The following is a 20,616-nucleotide window of genomic DNA, read 5'->3' as shown; positions in this document are numbered from 1 at the left end:
TATTTAGTAAAACCAGAAATAAGATGTGTGAAAGATTTAAGTACATAATTCAGTTTCGGAACCAGGTAGTTGTTGTTGTTGTTGTTGTTGTTGTTGAATGGGAAATGCAGAGCAAAACAATAAAACACAGTGAAGAGCAATAAACCACTGACATGTATAGTAAATTAGGAAGAAGTATGGGTAAATAAACTGAAGGCCACAGTTAAGTATAATAAACACATAGTACAAGTATGGGAAAATCACAGCAAATTACTGTAAATTATGGTACAATGGAGAATTATTATGCAATAAAAATCACAAGGCCAAAGTCAAATCTTGCTGCCTCTTTAAGTACAACAGATTTAAGCAAAGATTGTACTAAATTGGAAATGCTTTTATTTTTTCATGTATGTAGGTATAGGCATTTGTTAGTTGTTGTTTTGTATAACACGACTTTTTCCTCAAATGCCATGGGAATACTGACGTTTGAAATATGATGGTAACATAACATCAGCCTATAACACGTTGTTGTTGCTACCAGATGAATAGACAAGGTTCACATATTTTGCAATTCATTACCAAGGCATTACTGCAGTGAACCTGTACGTCGTGCGCATGCGCGGATTGATATGGCGAGTCCGCGCGAACTTCCAATGTGGGGAAAGACGGAGAGGCTGCAGACTGCGCTGCCCGGCCGCACACTAAACCTGGAGCTGCACTGAGCGCCAGCAAGCGGACTGCATCTGATACACGGTCTTTTGTTTGGAGCTGATGGTGTGAAACCCTTGCATGCATTTGCCTTAATACTGAGAGAACAGACGTATGTTACTGGCCTAGCTGTTGTTTAGTGTGGGGCAACACATTTAGAAATGATACTCACGGTCCGGACTGTCAAGCGAGTTGCCCCAGGCTTTGTAAACTTGTAAAGTTAGTCAAAAAAGTAAATGTTCTGTTATTGTTTAGGATTTGGCATTTAAAAACGTTTTAGGCTACACTGTACTAAAATTTGTTTGGCTACAAAATGTGGACTCTAAATGAGCACGCACACTAGACTATGTTTTAACCGGTTAAATAGTTCTGCTGAAAATACGTCGCGTTTCTAAATTATATCTTTTTTTTTTTTTACACATCGTGCCGTTTCATCTTCCTAGTTTTGTACAATATAAAATCGCTCTACAACGTATACTCTTGATCATTTCACAGTCCTTTTACTAGGCATGCTGACCCAATTGACTCAGGGTGGCAAAATAACATTAAAAATAGTTGTTGTATTTAAAATTTCAGACTTCTTCGTACAAATCCTACCTCGTCTAGGAAAACAGGAAGAGGATGCCTAAAATCACCCTGAAAGGATTAACCGTGGACTTTCCCTTCACTCCATATAAATGTCAGGAAGATTATATGAACAAGGTCATTGAATGTCTGCAAAATGTGAGTATATTAATGTCCCTGCCTGTTTTCTCCCCTCGCTACACATGATGTATTTATTGCACAACTCATGTAGAGTACATTAAATTACAGGTCATATTCGTGTAGCACAGCTGTCCGCAGATCTGCGCTGCTCCACCAATGGGATCACTGGGATTCTGCAGATCTGCTCAGAACTGCGGACATCTGCGCTACAAGAACGCGAGCACAGTTTAACATGACACTCCAACCAGGAAGCACTTTGTACTCGACTGGAAGGTTGGGTTATTTCGGACCAATCGGAGAAGCTAGAGCACCAGCCCTCATTGTGCCATTGGCTCCACTGCCCTGTCTGTCAAGAAGCATGGAGGCGGGCTGAGACTGACGCGGCTGTCGCTGGGCGTGCCCATGTTACGGTAGCGCCTTTGAAAAAATGCAACATACGGAGTGTAATTTTTTAACATTGACAGCTGTAGGGGGTTGAACCTACATGTGCTGCCATTTGGTTCTTTGCTGCTTTAATATATAATTAGTTACTGTATAATGCCCTTTACCTGAAGGAAGTGTTGTTGCAGACTGACTATCATTTAACACAGACACAGGACCGATCTAGTCTTAAATGAAATTTAGACAATAAAGCCACCAGAGTGATCTGTATTTTTAAGTGATCGTGCAGACTACTCTGATATATTATTTACTAACATAGGAATAACCTCACTATATATGCATTTGTGCATTTCATAAAGGACTAGTTATGTAATGATTCCTAATTGTAGTAATATCACTTCCTGTTAGCTAAGGCTTAATAATAAATGCTGTTTTAGTTTCGGGTAGGTTTTAATAACCCGTGCCATTGCAATAGCTGTTCTGGAATTAAAGGGCCAGGTGGATTAGTTTACCGGGGGACAATTAAGAGAAAACGAATAACAAAGGTTATTTAAAGCTGAAGAATGGAGTGGGGCCCATTTTCGGTGGTAAATAGCTTGGGTTTCCTTCTCTAATCCTTAGATGGCCAGAATTCAGTGTGATTGATCACCTCCAGCCAGGATATGTAGCCCAACACTCATCATTGATCTCCTAGGGCCAGAAATTTGCTTTCACACTGTTAAGCAGTGCAGCAAAACTCATCTTAAGGGACTCTGTAGAGAATATTACTCTTGATAGCTGTGGATGGTTCTACAGTCACTTAGAGATGAGCCTATGCAGAAATACATGGCCAGTGAATCCCCTACACATTACAATCGGAGGTAGACATTTCATTTCACGGTACAGTACCCTGGTGGATAAACCTTTATATCATTATCATTATCATTATTAGGTTTTTCTTTTTTCCTCCGTCAATGCTATATAGTAAGATGAAGTTGAGAAACTCTCTGCAGTGCTGCACTTAAGTGTTTCTTTGCTTTTCCGTGGCTTGAGGTTTTTTTTTTTTTCAGTGCAGCTTATGAACTGCAGTAAACACAGATTTGTTCTTTAAACACTAGTGCCTATACAGTAGTTGTAACGTGTGTATTATTTACTGTTAGCAGTGCAGTCCTTTTGCTTTGACTGTGGCTTGTTATCTGATGACTGTCTGGAAGTATTCATCTGCATGCTGGTGGAGTAGTTTGGTTAATTATATATCCCTGTAATTTGTTGGCTAAACATTGACTTAATACCTTTATTAGCACAGTAGTATTGGTATTGATCCCTGATTTCTCTATGGAATAAAACAAATGCTGTTCTTTTGTCAGTTACAGGATTTAATATGACATATAATAAAATAATAACCACTGCAATCTGTGTCTGTGTTTGTAGAGAGTAAATGGGGTTCTGGAGAGTCCAACTGGCACAGGGAAGACTCTGTGTCTGCTGTGTGCCTCACTGGCCTGGAGAGATCACTTTAAAGACACTATTTCAGCCAGGAAGATAGCAGAAAAGATGGGTGGTGCGGAACTGTTTCCTGATAGGCCCCTGTCATCATGGGGAACTTCGGCTACAGATGGAGACACACCTGGTAAAGTATTTGAAACATGAAATTTGACCTACAGCCTACGCCTGTTTCTTTACCTCCTCAACTACATTATTATACATTGTATTTATAACGCTTTCTTATTATACACACATGCTACACTCAAGCAAAAGTCAAAACAGACACAGAAAAGACAGGCGATCCAGCAGTACAGTACATGAAAACAAGCTTCTAGGTTAGCCAATAAAGGGAAGCAAGCAATAAAAAGGCTGAAAAGATTATTTTTAAACTTGTAGCTAACAGAGATCCTTTAAGACATTTCTTTAAACTATCCTGTGTAGGGGCGATTCTCAGAGCCTCAGGAAGTGCATTGCACAGCCGTGGTGCATTATTACAGAAAGCTCGAACTAAATGATCAAACTATTGGCATAAATATTGAATTAAAAATATAAACATTTATCATTTATATTTAGTTTCGTTTTGAGTTTGCAACGGTGCTGCCGTGTGTGCATATATTTACACAGTGACGTGCGGAACGGGGCGGAGGGTAGCGGTGGCACTGCCCCTTTTCTTTCCTATAAGTGCCCTATATGCCCGACCACCACCCCCGGACCTCACTTGACTGGCACCTCCCCCCTGCAACCCGACTTTGCCGGTTTTCTGACAAACTGAGCTTCCCTATCAGGATGAGCTGCCCGGTAGTCTGAAAAAAAAAAAATGGGCTACCGCTTGGATTGAGCTGCCTCAATTGAAAACATTATGAAGTTCATCCTGTCAGTCAGAAAGGACCTGTCAGAATGGGCTACCAAGCTGTTTTTCAACATTCTTACTGTATTTCAACCCTACAAAACCAAGGTAGCTCATCCTGTCGGACAGAAGGCACCCATCAGAATAGGCTACCCTCTGTTTTTCAACACTCATACTGTATTGGAACCCTTCAAAACCTCGGTAGCTCATCCTGTCATCTATGCGTAAATAACAAATTAGTCACTATGTGAAATAACATGGGCAAAATCATTTTAAATGTACATAATTATCACAAGCAGATTTATAGGTGTGTTCACTGCGCACTTGTACTTTTGCTAGGTAGCTCATTCTGACAAGTAGCTGAGTTTGTCAGAACACCTGACAATCACCCTGGATAAGGGTGTCTGCCAAGAAATAATAATAACACCGGCACTCACCACCCCCCCCGGGACTGCACTTCGCTAGCTGCCCCCCCGGAACGAATTGCCCCTTTTTGGTTTGAGCCATTGCCCCCACCACGAGGCTGTATTTACATGTCTTTAACATAGTTGCATTTGTTTTTCATTTGAGCATTAAATATGAACCATTAATGATGTGCAACTTTTTTTTTTTTTTATGTGCCCCATAATTTTGGATTGTGCCCCTAAATTGAAAAATTTAGAAAACCAGTAGATGTAAGCTTCTCATAGTTCTCCTCATCCTGAAGTTGAGTTTTGGATGCCACACGTACATGTCGCAACTGGAGTGTTTTGAACTTTTTTGCAGCATGTGCCTGCTAAACCCACTCCCCTTCATTTCCTCTATTTTAATAGGACAGTCATCACTGAAACCATTTCCTATACTGTAGTGCTCCCAGGAAAGTGGTCATGATCCACGGAGCAGAATATCTGCATCGGTGCATCTGCAAGCGATGTTTCTCTTAAGTAGTTTATTTGCCCTTTCTTGATTGATTTAGCTTTCCCGAAATGCTACCCCTTAGGCTGAAATTGATTTTAACAGTAGAATACCATTGTGTTTTCTCCAAACACATTTCCAGCCCATTTTAAAAAGTGAATACTGAATCTTCAGCTATTTGCTTTTCTGAAACCTCATAAGTATTTAATGGATGAAATGATTGAGTTATACTGTGTAAGCAGAGATGGGCTGTGCTGAGGTATTTCTTTAGGCTTCTTTCATTTCAGCGCTAGGATCCAGTATTAATCTCATCTATGCCTTTTTGTTTCCTTGTGTGACCCTAGCAAATTCCAGTTTAAGAAGTTATGCAGGTTTAATACTTCCAACTAAAAGAAAGAATAAATACATTTTTAGTGTGGTCTGCATTATATAAGATGTACGTTGGAGGGCTAGGAATTTGTATTTCCTCAATCATGAACTGTTAGGAACAGACAATACAGAAGGGGTAGGAGTCCTAAGTGAGTAGTTTTTCTGTGGAACTTTTTTGCATTACTAACTAACTTTTTCTTTGTGTTTCATACCTGGGGGAATGCATATTTATGGCTTGCAGCTTTTAATATAAATGCTTGGAGAATGCGGTCACAGATACTGCTGATTCTTTAAAGCTGTGGAGAATGATATAACTTCAGGCTTGAAAAATCGTATTAGTTTTAATTATGGCTCAGGTAAATCAGTATTGCAAGCTATATCAGTAGCTATATAAAGACCTTCACTGTGCTAGTGAATAAGTAATAAAAGGTGTTAAGTAGTAAACATATTCCTTCTGACAATTACAATTCAACCTTCTATTTTGTAAGTTAGTCTTAATATTACCAGGGCACAAAATACTTTCTCTCAACCTTATTTTTAATGGAAAAAACATACACAGCAGATATTTTCGATATTGTCATAAGATCTTCTAAACGCTGTATTTTAATATGAGTTTTAACAACTTATCCATTATTTAGTAAAGCAATTATTATTCAGTGTCATGAATGGCCTAATTATTTTTTTATCTTTTTTCCCCAAGCTTATTACACAGACATCCCCAAGATTATTTATGCCTCCAGGACTCATTCCCAGCTCACACAGGTCATCAATGAGCTGAAGAACACGGCATATAGGTCGGTGCTTAGTTTGGTCTTCGCCTCTTAAGCCCTGCCTTTCATTTCTGGTCCTCAAGGGTCTTGGGGTCTTTTGGTTTTAATTCCACTTGATGTCTTAACTAAATATACAGTTAGCTGAAGCAATTGAACCCTATTCCTAGGTCTGAAGCCAGTTGTGATACAAAGAGTGCTTGGTTGCTGCCCTTGATAAACCAGCTTTGAAGAATGGTGCTATCAAAGCACATTGTGTACATATATGTATGTGCGGTCTCGTAACGCCATCTCCTATACCTGCACACTGTACAGGATGATAACGTTTGAACTATGTCCCGGATTTCTTAAAGGGCAAAATAACAATGTGGTACATTGTCACTGAAAAATAAAGGGGAGGCTTTAGAAATCACACCACTGCACACAGTGAAAAACAGCACTGTAATGCATGTTTGGTTTGTGTATTCTTTGGGTGAATTCCTGTAAGTTGTTCAAGGTCATTTAATTTTTGTCTTTTTTGCAACACAGATTCAGTTGTGCTGTGCACGTCATTTGTCTAAGAAATTAATAGTTTACAGTTTGTCTGTATTGCTGTATGCTTAGTAAGTCATCATAATGTTTATCCTCATTTTAGACTATGGGATGACTCAGGCCTTCGTGTTTTTTTCCTTTTCTTTTCCTGAAAACTGATATTGTGTGTCTTCTGCTTCATCTCAGACCGAAAGTGTGTGTGTTAGGATCCAGAGAGCAGCTGTGCATCAACCCTGAAGTCATGAGACAAGAGAGTAACCACATTAAGGTAGTAAAATCCCAGAAATTTAGAGAGATTGACAGGAAAGCACTTGAATCATCTTGATTACTGCCTCATGTCAGCTAGGAACTTATCATATGTTAGAAGATGCTTGCAGTCTTTAGTTTTGCTGGGGTTCAGCTCCAGAACCATGATTTCTTATTAAGAATTCATCTTTATGGGCAATGAATTGCATTCATTCTGCATTCTTCACTAGGCTAAGTTTCCTGATCCTGACAGCAGAAATGCTCTCTTTGCTACAAAACCATTGTCTTCCTACATCCATGTCTCTGAATTCCAAATGACAAAGCAAACTAGTATCCTTAATTAGATCCTTAAAACTGTTGAGAGGAAAAAACGACTTTATTTTCATGGAGAAAAGGGAAAGGTTATCAGGAAAGTCCTTGATTCCGCTGACCGTAGACTGAAATCTTTTAGTTATGATTCACTGACTCCCACATGGTTGGAAATCTAGACCTCAGGTTTGTGCATTAAATTTGCCAATTAAGGAGGTATGAAATCCAGTTATGAGCACAGTGCAGTGTTTGACAGAGTTTAACATGATCTTTTGCAACAAAACTTTTTTTTGTTGCCACTGCACAATGATTTCAACCTGAGTAGCAACTGTAAAATCCCCTATTTTTGATGGCTGTTTAATTATGTATGGAAAAGCTGCCTGGAAAGGGTTTGTTTAGTTGGGGACATTTTTAAGAATATGTATCCACATGTAGCATTGACTCGGATATCTGTTTGTTATTGACGTATGATGATGGATGCAGCAATACTGTTAACAACATGCATCGAGATTTGGTCTTAAAAATGCAATCAATTGATTTAATCTAAATTGCAGTCATCCATATTCAGAGCTTTGTGACTGAGGGTTTTCAAGATAAATCTTTTCGAATCTTTAATTTTTAATGTATTTGTTGACTCACTCAGAAATAGCTTAATATGTGTAATAATGCTGCTAATAAAATTAAACTAAAATGCTTCTCTTACTGTGTATTCAGTACCAGTTATTGTTTGTGTCATTACATATTTACCCTTGGTACTACAGAATGACTTTAATTTCTTTTTAGGTACACATGTGCAGAGCAAAGATGACCTCACGCTCGTGTTTATATTACAACAATGTTGAAGGTACAAATCATTTAATAAAACAACATGTATCAAGTAGTAGTGTAGTTGACTTCAGTGAGCATCAAATGTCATTTTTAAAATAACCGTTTGGTCCACTAACACATTGTCCGGAAAAACAGTTTGGAGCGGAAATGATGTGGTGGAGAATTGGACCATAACTCTTTACCAATCAGCGTATCTCTAGGGTGCTGTAAATGTCTTATTGATAAGCTTTAAAGTGTTTTATTTTTTTCTTGAAATCTAAGCAGAAACATTAGATCACTGCAGTAAACATCTAATTATTTGCTGTAAGTGAGAAAATAAATATCTATACAATTCTAATGATGCCAGACATTTTATTGATACGTTGCCAAAGTATGTTTTGTGTCTTTGGTTAGCTAGCATTATGATTAAAATAAATGTCATTTTAAAGCCTCCAAGATTATTTTTGTTTTTTGTTTATTTTCTAAAATATTTACCTCTAATCCAAAAAATACGCTGCGTGTATTCTTCAAAGATTTCGGGTTTCCAAATTTTACCCTGTCTACAAGCAGTCTGGGCTCTTTGTTTAGAATTAATTCTCTTGACTTGTTAAGTCATTTGTCTTCAATTTTATTTTTCCCTTCAAGTTCTGACATTTTTTGGCAGTAACTGCCACTGGCTTTTGTTAAGGCTCCCTTGAGACTTAGAAACAATTTGCATGCCTGGATTACTGCAGTTTAAATGGCTGTGCTCCTTCCTTTATAAATATTACATAATTGGTTTTTGGCATGCAGCTAGCTATAAAAGATAGTGGGCTGGATATACATAAATAGCTTGTTACTATGGGAAGGAAAAGTTCTGAACAAGGCAGGATTTTTAATGCTTTAGCTTTTGCAAACAGCCTGGTGAGTAGTTTATGATCTAAAAATATTCTCAACAAGCCATTTGCTATTAGTTTTCCCTTTCTATTCATGGTGTAATGTAATTTGTTTGAGGTTTAACAATTGCAGTCTTGCAGGTGTCTTTCAAGGACATTTTTATAGATTTAGGCACAGCTTGAAAATAAATTGTTTGATTTCTTGGCATAGCAGGGAATCTTTCTATTTTTGATCACAATACACACATTAAAAAATAAAAATGATATTAGTACTAATGATTAGTGCTGTTTTGTTATGAGCCTAATTGTAATTTTGAAGACAATTCAGGATCTCAAAGTACTTATTTGATATACAGCATTGGTGAACCCTTTAAAATGGGTCTTCGGTGCACCAGGTGAAACTAGTGAATTAATAAGAGCTCTGAAGTGACCGCCGGGTGTGTGTGAGGGTTGAAGAAACCCCTGTACTTACTCACCGTATAGGGAGTGAAAACTGACCTGGTCTGTGAGATTGAGAGCTGGATGACAGGACTACAGGAGAGTTCTGCACATCTAGGCCAAACATGGACATTTGCTAACCAAAGCAAAACAGTGTTTAACAGTGATACATGATGAATTACTTAAATTGTAATAATGTGTTCAATGGAAAATACTTGCTATGAAAGCAACACTAATTAACAAAAAAAAAAAAGTGTTGAATTCACTCACTATCCATAGCTCAGTGTTAAATCGTATATAACCAAAATATACGAAAATCTAAAATGATTGAAGTCCTTTTTATGGCAGCAGACTACAGTTCCCATAATTTCAGATTTCTCTTACATTTTCTCTTTCACTTTAAAGTACTATGTTGACGTGAGAGTTCATTTTGTGTTTTGTGTTTTATTCATCAGAAAAGAGCACAGAAAAGGAGCTTGTGAACACTATTTTGGATGTGGAAGATTTAGTGAAAGGTGGCACCAAGCACAGGTATGCTTTTAATGCTATCTAGACTTTGCAGTTAAAAAGGTTTTCGAATCACTTTAAAGGCAGATGCAGCTACTTTTATCTTTTTTTTTTTTTTTTTGGTCTTTGAAGAAAACGCACACAGACTATTAATGTCTCAGAAGTAGAGATTATTTGAGTTTAAAGATTCCAGCAGCAATGATAAGATGATAATGATATTGCAAAAGACAGCCTAGTTGTCTGCATTTGGTGTGTTCATTTCATATACCGCCTACGTATCAAAACCCTGCACAGATATATTATTATACTTTTTAAGATGAAGATGGGGATATCTCATATCATATGAATGAAATAATATACAATAAGACGTATAAGTAATAACGGTATACATAGCTTAATAAATGTCTATCTGCTGCCACTTAATGAATGCACCAATTCACATTCATAGCATGATTAATTGAGTTGATTTAAAGGAATTGAGAGATTAGTAATCAATAAGTGGTTTAATTAAGCAGACAGCATGACCACCTTGTGCTGGGAGGAGTGAAGTGCAGCCTAAGATAGTTGGTTTTGTAAAACACAGGGCCCTAGTTATAAAGTATTGATCAGGGGGTTTCAGTGCTGGGAGTCTTGATAGAAGTGCTAAATATATCCAGTTAATTTTTAACCCTGCTGTGGTACCATGGGGTCTCTGTGACCCTACCCCATGGTACTGTCATTGTAACTTTTTTCATGGTACCAGAGCAGGGTCAATTAAGCCAAGAGCTGGGCTGTAACAAAACCCAGCAGAACCCACCCTGCCACCCCTGATATAGATGCTGTCCAGTTCTTGAATGGTTTTTATGTTGTTGTTTTTTAAATTGCTGATCTGTTGCATTTGAAAAGCTAAGCAGAAACAAATCCACATTTTAATGACATAGCTAAGGTGGATAACAAGTAGGTGGAGAACAATCTTTTCTAATGATTATTTCCTAGTAAATGGGAAGATTTCCCTTTGTCAGTTACAACCTTGCTTGTAATTATCCGCTACTAATCCAGCAATGGTTATATAAAGGGTGTTGTGTATTACAAACTGCAAATTGAAGGGTTTGAATGTAATTAATTACCACTATTATGATTTTGGGGGAAACAAAATAAATAGCAATTATTAATGTTGTTAAGTAGAGCCTCTGGGAGCTGGTAGTGAGGGGATTTGCAGTAGTAGTGGTTTAGAAACCTGCCTGATTTTAAGGGAGAAGTAAAGAGTCCCAGCATAATGGAAGGGGGGTTATTTGTGCTGCACATTATTGTGCTACTCATTACAATGAATACAATTAATTATTATGGAGAAATACATTGAGGGGGAAAAAAAATAAAAATAAATTCAGATGCAGTCACAAATATCCCATGGCAATAATAATTAATAATAATTTTAAAAAGGTCTTGCTTCCTTAATACAGGTGTATTGTAAGATTAGAAACATAGAAAAATCTAGTTTTTACAATTATATTTTCATGCCTGCGTAATTTACATAAATGCTCCCATATGGGGCAACACTACCTCTTCATGTCACAAAAGGAACTGCCAACTGATTTGTTTGAAATGTAGTTCTATTCAGCTTTGTTTGAATTGATAAAGAATATTTTGTTCTCCTGTACTGCATTGAATGAAACTTCTTCAGTTCTTCCCTCAGTAGGTAACCAACAGATTTATAATTAATCTATTTCAAGGCTTCAGCAAATTGACAGAGAGCAACAGGGCTGGCACACCCCTCTGTTGAAAAAAAAAAAAAAAAGATTCTTGGCCAATTAGACTGGTCATGTACATAATTATCATTTATTTTCAATCGGGTCCAAAATCTATTGTGTCTTAGATTGATGTCCTATTACTCTGTGATGATACTGATCGTAAGCTGTCTCTCTGAAGGATCCGGTGCAAACTAAGTCCTACCCAGATTGCGGTCTTTGAGGATCATTTCTCGATAATGATTAATACATCGAACGCATCATAAACACAAACAATAACCTTGTTCCTCCAAATGGATGAGCACGACTGTATTGCCCTGGCAGTCTTAATTGACATCCTGTTTAATGTGATAATTCATTCAAGCTTACACAATATCAAGCTTCTCAGTGGACACCATATGCTTGTGTTTTTTTATACTTCTTAGGGTTTTAACATAACAATGGTCTGGCAGATGGATTCATTGCAGGATATCTGTTTGATGTTTTTCGTTCTTCCCGAAATTCAGTGCAAGGCAGAATTCAAATAGAATGTGTGTATATTTGTGACAATAATTCTCTCTCATTATCCTCTTTCATTTATTTTATTTTTCCAGGGTTTGCCCATATTATTTGTCTCGGACACTAAAGCAGCAAGCGGACATCATATTTATGCCCTATAACTATCTTCTTGATCCAAAGGTAAAGCTGTTTATGATCCTTGATTCCCTTTAATAAATCATAATAAATATATATTATTCTTCTAGATACTTATTTCAGAACTAGCCACCTCTTGCTTTTTGTCTTGATCATCATTTCACCACTAATGATGCAGGCAATTCAAACATGCTATTACTAAAGGGAAGAAATTAGAAGGGCTAATGGGAGCAGTTAATCTCTTAATGTTTCTTGCGCTGCTTCCCTTGAAAAACTGTTTGCTTCAGCTTCTGTGCTCGGGGTGGGGGGAGTATTAATGTTCAGTCTAGAATTGCAGAATCTCAGTTGGATTGGATACAGGCCTGCCAAATGGCTACAATCAGTACTGTTCCACATATTCAGTTACACATAGAAATACAATATAGCATTTTTTTGTTTTGTTTCTTGCACGTGTTACCAAGACACGATTATACACACTGGAAATCCGCACTTCTGTGCTTACATCACAATTCTCTTTGAAGGGGCCTGAGAAATGATCTGTTAAATGTTTGGGTAATTTCCATGTCCCTGAGCACCCAGCCTATTACAAAAATGCTTTGACTATATTAGTGCATTTTCTTCCTTTCCTTGAGGTGTGCTGGTTTGCATAATGAAGGCCAAATGTTCCTGACTTAAAAAAAAAAAAAAAAAAAAGCGTGTACAACATTTTATATTCTCTGCAATCCTTTCTGCAGAGGTTACAGACTTTCAATGCATATTTGTGTTTGAAAAGATCCTTCTGTGTAATGTATGTGGTACATTTCTATTGATTTTTTGTGATAATGTTACTTCTGTGCTTGACAGAGTCGGAGAGCTCACAATATTGAACTGAAGGGTGCCGTGGTCATTTTTGATGAAGCACACAATGTGGTAAGCATTTTGTTTGATATTTGAGCCATTCAATATTTCATTTCATGCAGTTTCATGCAGTTTGTCTGTTCTTTTCCCTCCACTGTGATTATATGCAGATAATTACCTTCTCTCAAGGCCTGACACGGGTTGGTTTAGCTTGTATGTAATTTCTTGGTTGGTTCAGCAACAAAGACATGAAAAACTGCTTAATTATCTTTATTGGGGGGGTTGTACATTTCTGAGCAACATGGAAGTGCCACAAGAATGTTATGCTCAGAACAGTATATGTTCAGCATATTGGCTGCAGTTCTAGCAATTCTTATCTGTAATAAAGGGGTCACACATGCAAGCGAGCCATTGTAAGTCTCAGAGCTACTTAAATTATTAAATTAAAATCATGTCTAAGAAAGTATTCCAATTGAAATGTGAACAACACGAGCTGTGTGTAAGTAAGTATCTGTGCTGGTGACGTCCAGTTGTGACTCGGCAATGATATATTGTACTGAAGCTCATGCACAGGGACGTGGGCAGTGTACTGTGAGCATCTCATCTGCTCAATATGGGCACTGCATCTATTCGGCTTGAGTTACACATGTGGTGATTTCTCCAAAGAGTGATTTAAGTGATGTGCTCCTGGTGGTTTCCATTAACATCCTGTCTGTCTGTGTTTCTTTCAAAGGGGGTGAATTATATTAGAGTAATTGTCCTGTTTATTGCTTTTCATTCACATACTTAAACTTAAAAAAAAAAAAAAAAAAACTGAAACGGCACCTTATAAGTGTAACCGGGGCTCATTCGTGCCATAATGAGCCCGTTACAAAGTGACGTAACCCCTCAGTAAAAGAAGTACAGTGTTAAGCCTCCCGTGGTAGGAGGCCCGGCCTTTTAGAGTAGAGGGCTTAATGCTGTACTGCGCTGGAGCCGCTGCGGTGTGGAGCCCTCGGAGGGGCGCCGGTTGTGGTGCGCGGCTCGAATCCTGGGCGGGGAGCTCCGACCCGCATCGGCTACATAAGTACCAGTTTTAAAGTTACTAGTGTTTTTATTCCCCGTTTGCCGAAAGAAATGTTTCTTCCCAGCCCATGTAGTTCGGTGCCACCTACTCCCAGATTAAACCTCTTGGTAGAATCTAATGTAATGCTATTACTGTAAATTGCTATGAAAGTTACACAGTGTTGCAATATTTCATTTTAAAAATGGTGGTCTTCACTATTCAGTTTAAAATAAAAAAAACTAAAATGTCAGCAAAATGTTTTTTTTTTTTTTTAAAGCTATCAACTGTGAGTGATATTTGGGTTTAAACATTTCTTTCTCATTTCCATTTAACAGAAAGCTTTTTTTGTTGATGTGGTGTTGCTGTGGTATGTTCATTTTGAAAGATTGTGAGGTACATTCCCCTTGAGGACTATTGATCATTGCTTTATTTTTTTAAAAGGACTCCTTCTCTCTGGAGGGGTATAGAATAGAACAATAGGGAGGGGGTGGGGGTTGTAAGATCCACAAACTCCCATTTGGATCATTCCTAAAGTCTTTGGGTTTCAGGAAATGACTTACATTTGTCCTTTTTCACTCCCATGTCCTTAAAGGAGCTATGGAATGTGACTTATTATGCAGCTTAAAATATACAGTGGGGGAAAAAAGTATTTGATCCCCTGATGATTTTGTACGTTTGCCCACTGACAAAGAAATGATCAGTCTATAATTTTAATGGTAGGTGTATTTTAGCAGTGAGAGACAGAATAACAACAAAAAAATCCAGAAAAATGCATTTCAAGAAAGTTATGAATTGATTTGCATGTTAATGAGGGAAATAAGTATTTGACCCCTTCGACTTAGTACTTGGTGGCAAAACCCTTGTTGGCAATCACAGAGGTCAGATGTTTCTTGTAGTTGGCCACCAGGTTTGCACACATCTCAGGAGGGATTTTGTCCCACTCCTCTTTGCAGATCCTCTCCAAGTCATTAAGGTTTCGAGGCTGATGTTTGGCAACTCAAACTTTCAGCTCCCTCCACAGATTTTCTATGGGATTAAGGTCTGGAGACTGGCTAGGCCACTCCAGGACCTTAATGTGCTTCTTCTCAAGCCACTCCTTTGTTGCCTTGGCTGTGCATTTTGGGTCATTGTCATGCTGGAATACCCATCCACGACCCATTTTCAATGCCCTGGCTGAGGGAAGGAGGTTCTCACCCAAGATTTGACGGTACATGGCCCCGTCCATCGTCCCTTTGATGCGGTGCAGTTGTCCTGTCCCCTTAGCAGAAAAACACCCCCAAAGCATAATGTTTCCACCTCCATGTTTGACGGTGGGGATGGTGTTCTTGGGGTCATTCCTCCTCCTCCAAACACAGTGAGTTGAGTTGATGCCAAAGAGCTTGATTTTGGTCTCATCTGACCACAACACTTTCACCCAGTTCTCCTCTGAATCATTCAGATGTTGGCAAACTTCAGACGGGGCTGTACATGTGCTTTCTTGAGCAGGGGCGGTCTTGCGGGTGCTGCAGGATTTCAGTCCTTCACGGCGTAGTGTGTTACCAATTGTTTTCTTGGTGACTATGGTCCCAGCTGCCTTGAGATCATTAACAAGATCCTCCCGTGTAGTTCTGGGCTGATTCCTCACCATTCTCATGATCATTGAAACTCCACGAGGTGAGATCTTACATGGAGCCCCAGACCGAGGGAGACTGACAGTTATTTTGTGTTTCTTCCATTTGCGAATAATCGCACCAACTGTTGTCACCTTCTCACCAAGCTGCTTGGCGATGGTCTTGTAGCCCATTCCAGCCTTGTGTAGGTCTACAATCTTGTCCCGGACATCCTTGGACAGCTCTTTGGTCTTGGCCATGGTGGAGAGTTTGGAATCTGATTGATTGATTGCTTCTGTGGACAGGTATCTTTTATACAGGTAACGAGCTGAGATTAGGAGCACTCCCTTTAAGAGTGCTGCTAATCTGAGCTCGTTACCTGTATAAAAGACACCTGGGAGCCAGAAATCTTGCTGATTGATAGGGGATCAAATACTTATTTCCCTCATTAAAATCAATTTATAACTTTTTTGAAATGTGTTTTTCTGGATTTTTTTCTGTATTCTGTCTCTCACTGTTAAAATACACCTACCATTAAAATTATAGACTGATCATTTCTTTGTCAGTGGGAAAACGTACAAAATCAGCAGGGGATCAAATACTTTTTTCCCTCACTGTATATAGAATCATAAAACTTGCAGTAAATCTTAGCATGAACAACTTTTACTATTACAAAAGAACAGCAGCCTTTTTCTATGCTGTATGCAGTCTCCTACAATGATTGGTAATGGATAGTCTGAAATAATTTACCTGCTGCTCCATTCTTGCACTAGCACAGCGCATTTCCTTTTTGTTCTGCCTCGGATTTCAAAATAATTGGCACTCGGGGAGGGAAATCTGAAAATCTGCCAAGATTGGCTTCCTCCAGCTGCAAGGCTGAAGCAGGTTGTGCTGCAGTGTCATATATCATATTGCACAAAATACAACATGTCAGCTGGGAGATTGCAAGAGAACAGGGTCCTTCAAAAGTGTATCAGCTGAGATCCTGACAAAACCATTATGCCATAACATAGTAAAATAGGGATGCAGTGCATTTTTGTTTTTATTTTTCCCCCCACTATTTTTATATTGTACTTTTTTGGAGCCTTTGCAGCAGCATTAGCAAAAAAAATCACTGATTGATTGATTTGTTTTTCATAATCAGACCATTCATTTGTTTTTCAGGAGAAGATGTGCGAAGAGTCTACCTCCTTTGACCTGAGCCCTTATGATTTGGCCACAGGAATTGAAGCTGTGAATAAGGTCCTAGTGGAGCAAGCCGGCCAGGCCAGCTCCAGTAATGTCAGTGAGGACTTCAGCATGGACATCCTCAATTCAGGTTGGACTAATCTTCACCGGCTGTGAACCATGTGATCTGAACGTCCTCTCTGACACACTCTATTGTGCTGCAAGATACAAAGATGTTGCACAGGACTGTATCCTCATGGCACCCTTCTTATACTGTTTTTTATGAAATTACATCAATTTTAATATGTACAATTCTCCCAATATAGCTAGTTGGAGAATTGAAATTTCATTTTATTTTTTATTTTTTTTTATTTTATTAAATTCTACTATTGACCTTTTATTTTGGTTTATTGTTGTTTTTTTTTTTTTTTTATTAAAACTCATTTAATTGTTGAAGATTTAAGTTGCCACAGGTGAGGTAAATGCCACAGGTTTATTCAAAACAAACCACTTTTTACGTCTCTAGGCTATTTCTTAACTACCTCTCTCCACTATAAATGTCCCTGTTCCCACGTGGGGTTAACCCCTCAATCCTGGAAACCACAAGAGTTCCCTGAATGAACTGCGCCACCCAACACACACAACTGAATGACGGACCACACTGCACACACCGTCCGAGATCGCTTCAATATTGTGAACACAGCCTCTTTCCTGTTGCATTATTCCTTTAACCATCCATAGCTACTATTGCTGCTGACCATCAGACAATGTGACTTGTATTGAAATGTATAAATAACAATCCTGGAAATATGTGTTGAATAAAGGCCCCTGAAACAATGTAGTCTGAAAGAAAAAAGGACTAGATAATTGTGTATGAACTCTTACTAACTAACACACCTTATACTATTTGTTTCAGGTTTAAAAATGGATATTGCCATTGTTGCGAAAATCAAAAGTAAGTTTTCCTTTTTGACCCTGGGTTGTTTATGGTGGGGGTATTTTGGAATAAAACTGATTATTTCTTTGTACTTAGTTCAAATCATATGCTCCAGTCAGGCTTGTGTGCTTGTATTCAATTAATCTGGCAGATTTTGAAAGACGATAATTAAGATAATGAACTGTTTGGGGAGTGAACAGAGACGTGCAGCTGTGATATGGAAGTGTTTTCTAAAACATGTCTCCTGATACACTAGACCACTTTCCTCAGCCAAATTTATTTCAGAATATATACGTGTGCAGTGTTTTGAAAAACTACATGGTGTATGAATTCAGCTGCAATTGTGTGGTATTTTTTTAGGGAGTATTTTACAACACACCAATCAACACAAGCAACTAGCTGTTCCTTGGTTTTCTTTCATGTTAAATATTCTTTACATCCGACAGTCACTCTGCAACATTTTGACGAGATGTTAAGAGGTGTCAATTTTTATTCTGTCAAATCTACACATGGCATAGTATTTGAATTCTGAAGAGCACAGAGAACTTGAGAGAGGTACTGCAATATGACCTCTTTTTGTCCATATTTTGAGATGTCAGATTGTATGTTGTCATCTTTGCCTTCCAGGAATTCTCCTTGATCTTGAAGCTGCTATTGACTCTTTTGAACTTCCTATGAATGGACAGGGCATAACCAAACCAGGAAGGTGAGCAAAGGTTTCCAAACATATTAATCACTGAAGTTGGGGGAAAAAATAGGATTTAAGTTTAAATCTACAGACTGATTGGTAAATACATGTTGGAGAGTCAGACTGTTCTCATATTAACACTCACTTCCTGTGAAGAAAAGAGGTAGGAGTTCTGAAACTTACTCATGTGGGGAAGTCAGGGCAGTTATTTTGAGAGTTTAGCACAGAGTTGAGTCTGTGACGGTCTACTGAAATCAGTTTCTTGAGAGCCATTAGTGATGCGCTGTTTATATCACTTCAGCATTCGACTTCCAATGGATTCACTTTACTGGATTTTCAAGACAGACAATGAAAATAGATTTGTGTAAAATAGGGCATCTCCATACTAAACTCACTGGTCCCACAGCTGATATTAAATATTAAAGAAATGGGATTATTCACCCTATATAATCGGCACGGAATTATATATGCAGTTAATCATCCATCTGTTCAGTGAAAATCAATTTCTGTGTGCCATGGCACCTGGCCTTAATATTTGTGCTCATCCCTACATGTGTAGGCTATAGGAGTACTCCACTTTTAAAGTAAAAAAGGTTTTTCTAAGCCTCAACGGACTGATGGAAACCCTGAAATGCTTTATAGTGGAGCCACTGTTTCCACTGCTGGAATTAGAAATATCCTTATAGAGCTGGCCTACCCTTCAATGATTTACTGTTTTAATATGCTGTCTGCAGTTGCTGGATATTTTAAAGAATTATTAATATTTCACTAAATATATAAAAAAAGAGAGAGAGATGTCTTAATGAATCATAAATTACGTTATAAATTTAATTTTAAACAATAGGTTGCTAAAGCACCCTAGCTGGTATGATTTGTTGGGAGCAAAAGGTAATGAATGTGGGATTTTGACATCAAATATTAAAGTATGAAAGTTGTTTTGATACCTTCATCAGTCAAATGAAAGACCTAGTACACTACCATTCAAATGTTTGGGATCACTTAGAAATGTCCTTGTTTTCCATGAAAACATACATGAAATGAGTTTGAATAGGAAATATTGCAAAATGAATAGGAAATATAGTCATTGACAAGGTTAGAAATAATTATTTTTAATTGAAATGATTGTATCCTTCAATCTTTCCCTTTGTCAAAGAATCCTCCATTTGCAGCAATTCTAGCTGTAAATTTGTTGAGGTAATCTGAAGAGATTTCACCCCATGCTTCCTGAAGCACCTCCCACAAGTTGGATTGGCTTGATGGGCACTTCTTACGTACCATATGGTCAAGCTGCTCCCACAACAGCTCAATAGTGTTGAGATCCGGTGACTGTGCCACTCCATTATAGACAGAATACCAGCGGACTGCTTCTTCCCTAAATAGTTCTTGCATAGTTTGGAGCTGTGCTTTGGGTCATTGTCCTGTTGTAGGAGGAAACTGGCTCCAATCAAGTGCCATCCACAGGGTATGACATGGCATTGCAAAATGGAGTGATAGCCTTCCTTCTTCGAGATCCCTTTTACCCTGTACAAATCTTCCATTTTACCACCACCAGACCATCACATTGCCCCTACCACGCTTGAAAGATGGCGTCAAGCACTCCTCCAGCATCTTTTCATTTGGGCTGTGTCTCACGAATGTTCTTTGTGATCCTTACACCTCAAACTTAGATTTGTCTGTCCATAACACTTTTTTCCAATCTTCCTCTGTCCAGTGTCTGTGTCTTTTTGCCCATCTTAAACTTCTCTTTTTATTGGCCGGTCTGAGATATGGCTTTTTCTTTGCAACTCTGCCTAGAAGGCCAGCATCCTGGAGTCACCTCTTCACTGTTGACGTTGAGACTGGTGTTTTTGCGGGTACTATTTAATGAAGCTGCCAGTTGAGGACCTGTGAGGCGTCTGTTTCTCAAACTAGACACTCTAATGTATTTGTCCTCTTGCTCAGTTGTGCACTGGGGCCTCCCACTCCTCTTTCTGTTCTGTGAAGGGAGTAGTACACAACGTTGTACAAGATCTTCAGTTTCTTGGCAATTTCTCGCATGGAATAGCCTTCATTTCTCAGAACAAGAATAGACTGATGAATTTCAGAAGAAAGTTCTTCGTTTCTGGCCATTTTGAGCCTGTAATCGAACCCCCAATTGCTGATGCTCCAGATACTCAACTAGTCTAATGA

General features: G+C 38.4%; 1 protein-coding gene across 2 annotated transcripts in view; it reads left to right on the top strand.

Moving 5' to 3' along the window:
- Window positions 1–595: 595 nt before the first annotated feature.
- Window positions 596–20,616, top strand: part of rtel1 (regulator of telomere elongation helicase 1) — a 52,749-nt gene continuing 32,728 nt past the window's right edge. For both annotated transcript variants that reach the window (XM_066702817.1, XM_066702816.1), the window contains exons 1-12: window positions 596–753; window positions 1,264–1,410; window positions 3,184–3,382; window positions 6,048–6,141; window positions 6,832–6,913; window positions 7,984–8,044; window positions 9,776–9,851; window positions 12,145–12,229; window positions 13,028–13,093; window positions 16,820–16,973; window positions 17,739–17,777; window positions 18,387–18,465. In XM_066702817.1, coding sequence (XP_066558914.1) covers window positions 1,309–1,410; window positions 3,184–3,382; window positions 6,048–6,141; window positions 6,832–6,913; window positions 7,984–8,044; window positions 9,776–9,851; window positions 12,145–12,229; window positions 13,028–13,093; window positions 16,820–16,973; window positions 17,739–17,777; window positions 18,387–18,465 — 1,037 coding nt within the window. In that variant the 5' untranslated portion in view covers window positions 596–753; window positions 1,264–1,308. The remainder of the gene's footprint in view (window positions 754–1,263; window positions 1,411–3,183; window positions 3,383–6,047; window positions 6,142–6,831; window positions 6,914–7,983; window positions 8,045–9,775; window positions 9,852–12,144; window positions 12,230–13,027; window positions 13,094–16,819; window positions 16,974–17,738; window positions 17,778–18,386; window positions 18,466–20,616) is intronic.

Source organism: Amia ocellicauda, chromosome 4, assembly GCF_036373705.1.
Source record: "Amia ocellicauda isolate fAmiCal2 chromosome 4, fAmiCal2.hap1, whole genome shotgun sequence".
In the NCBI taxonomy this organism is placed as follows: domain Eukaryota; kingdom Metazoa; phylum Chordata; class Actinopteri; order Amiiformes; family Amiidae; genus Amia; species Amia ocellicauda.
The sequence above is the reverse complement of the archived record's forward strand: the minus strand, read 5'-3'. Positions and strand labels throughout refer to the sequence as shown.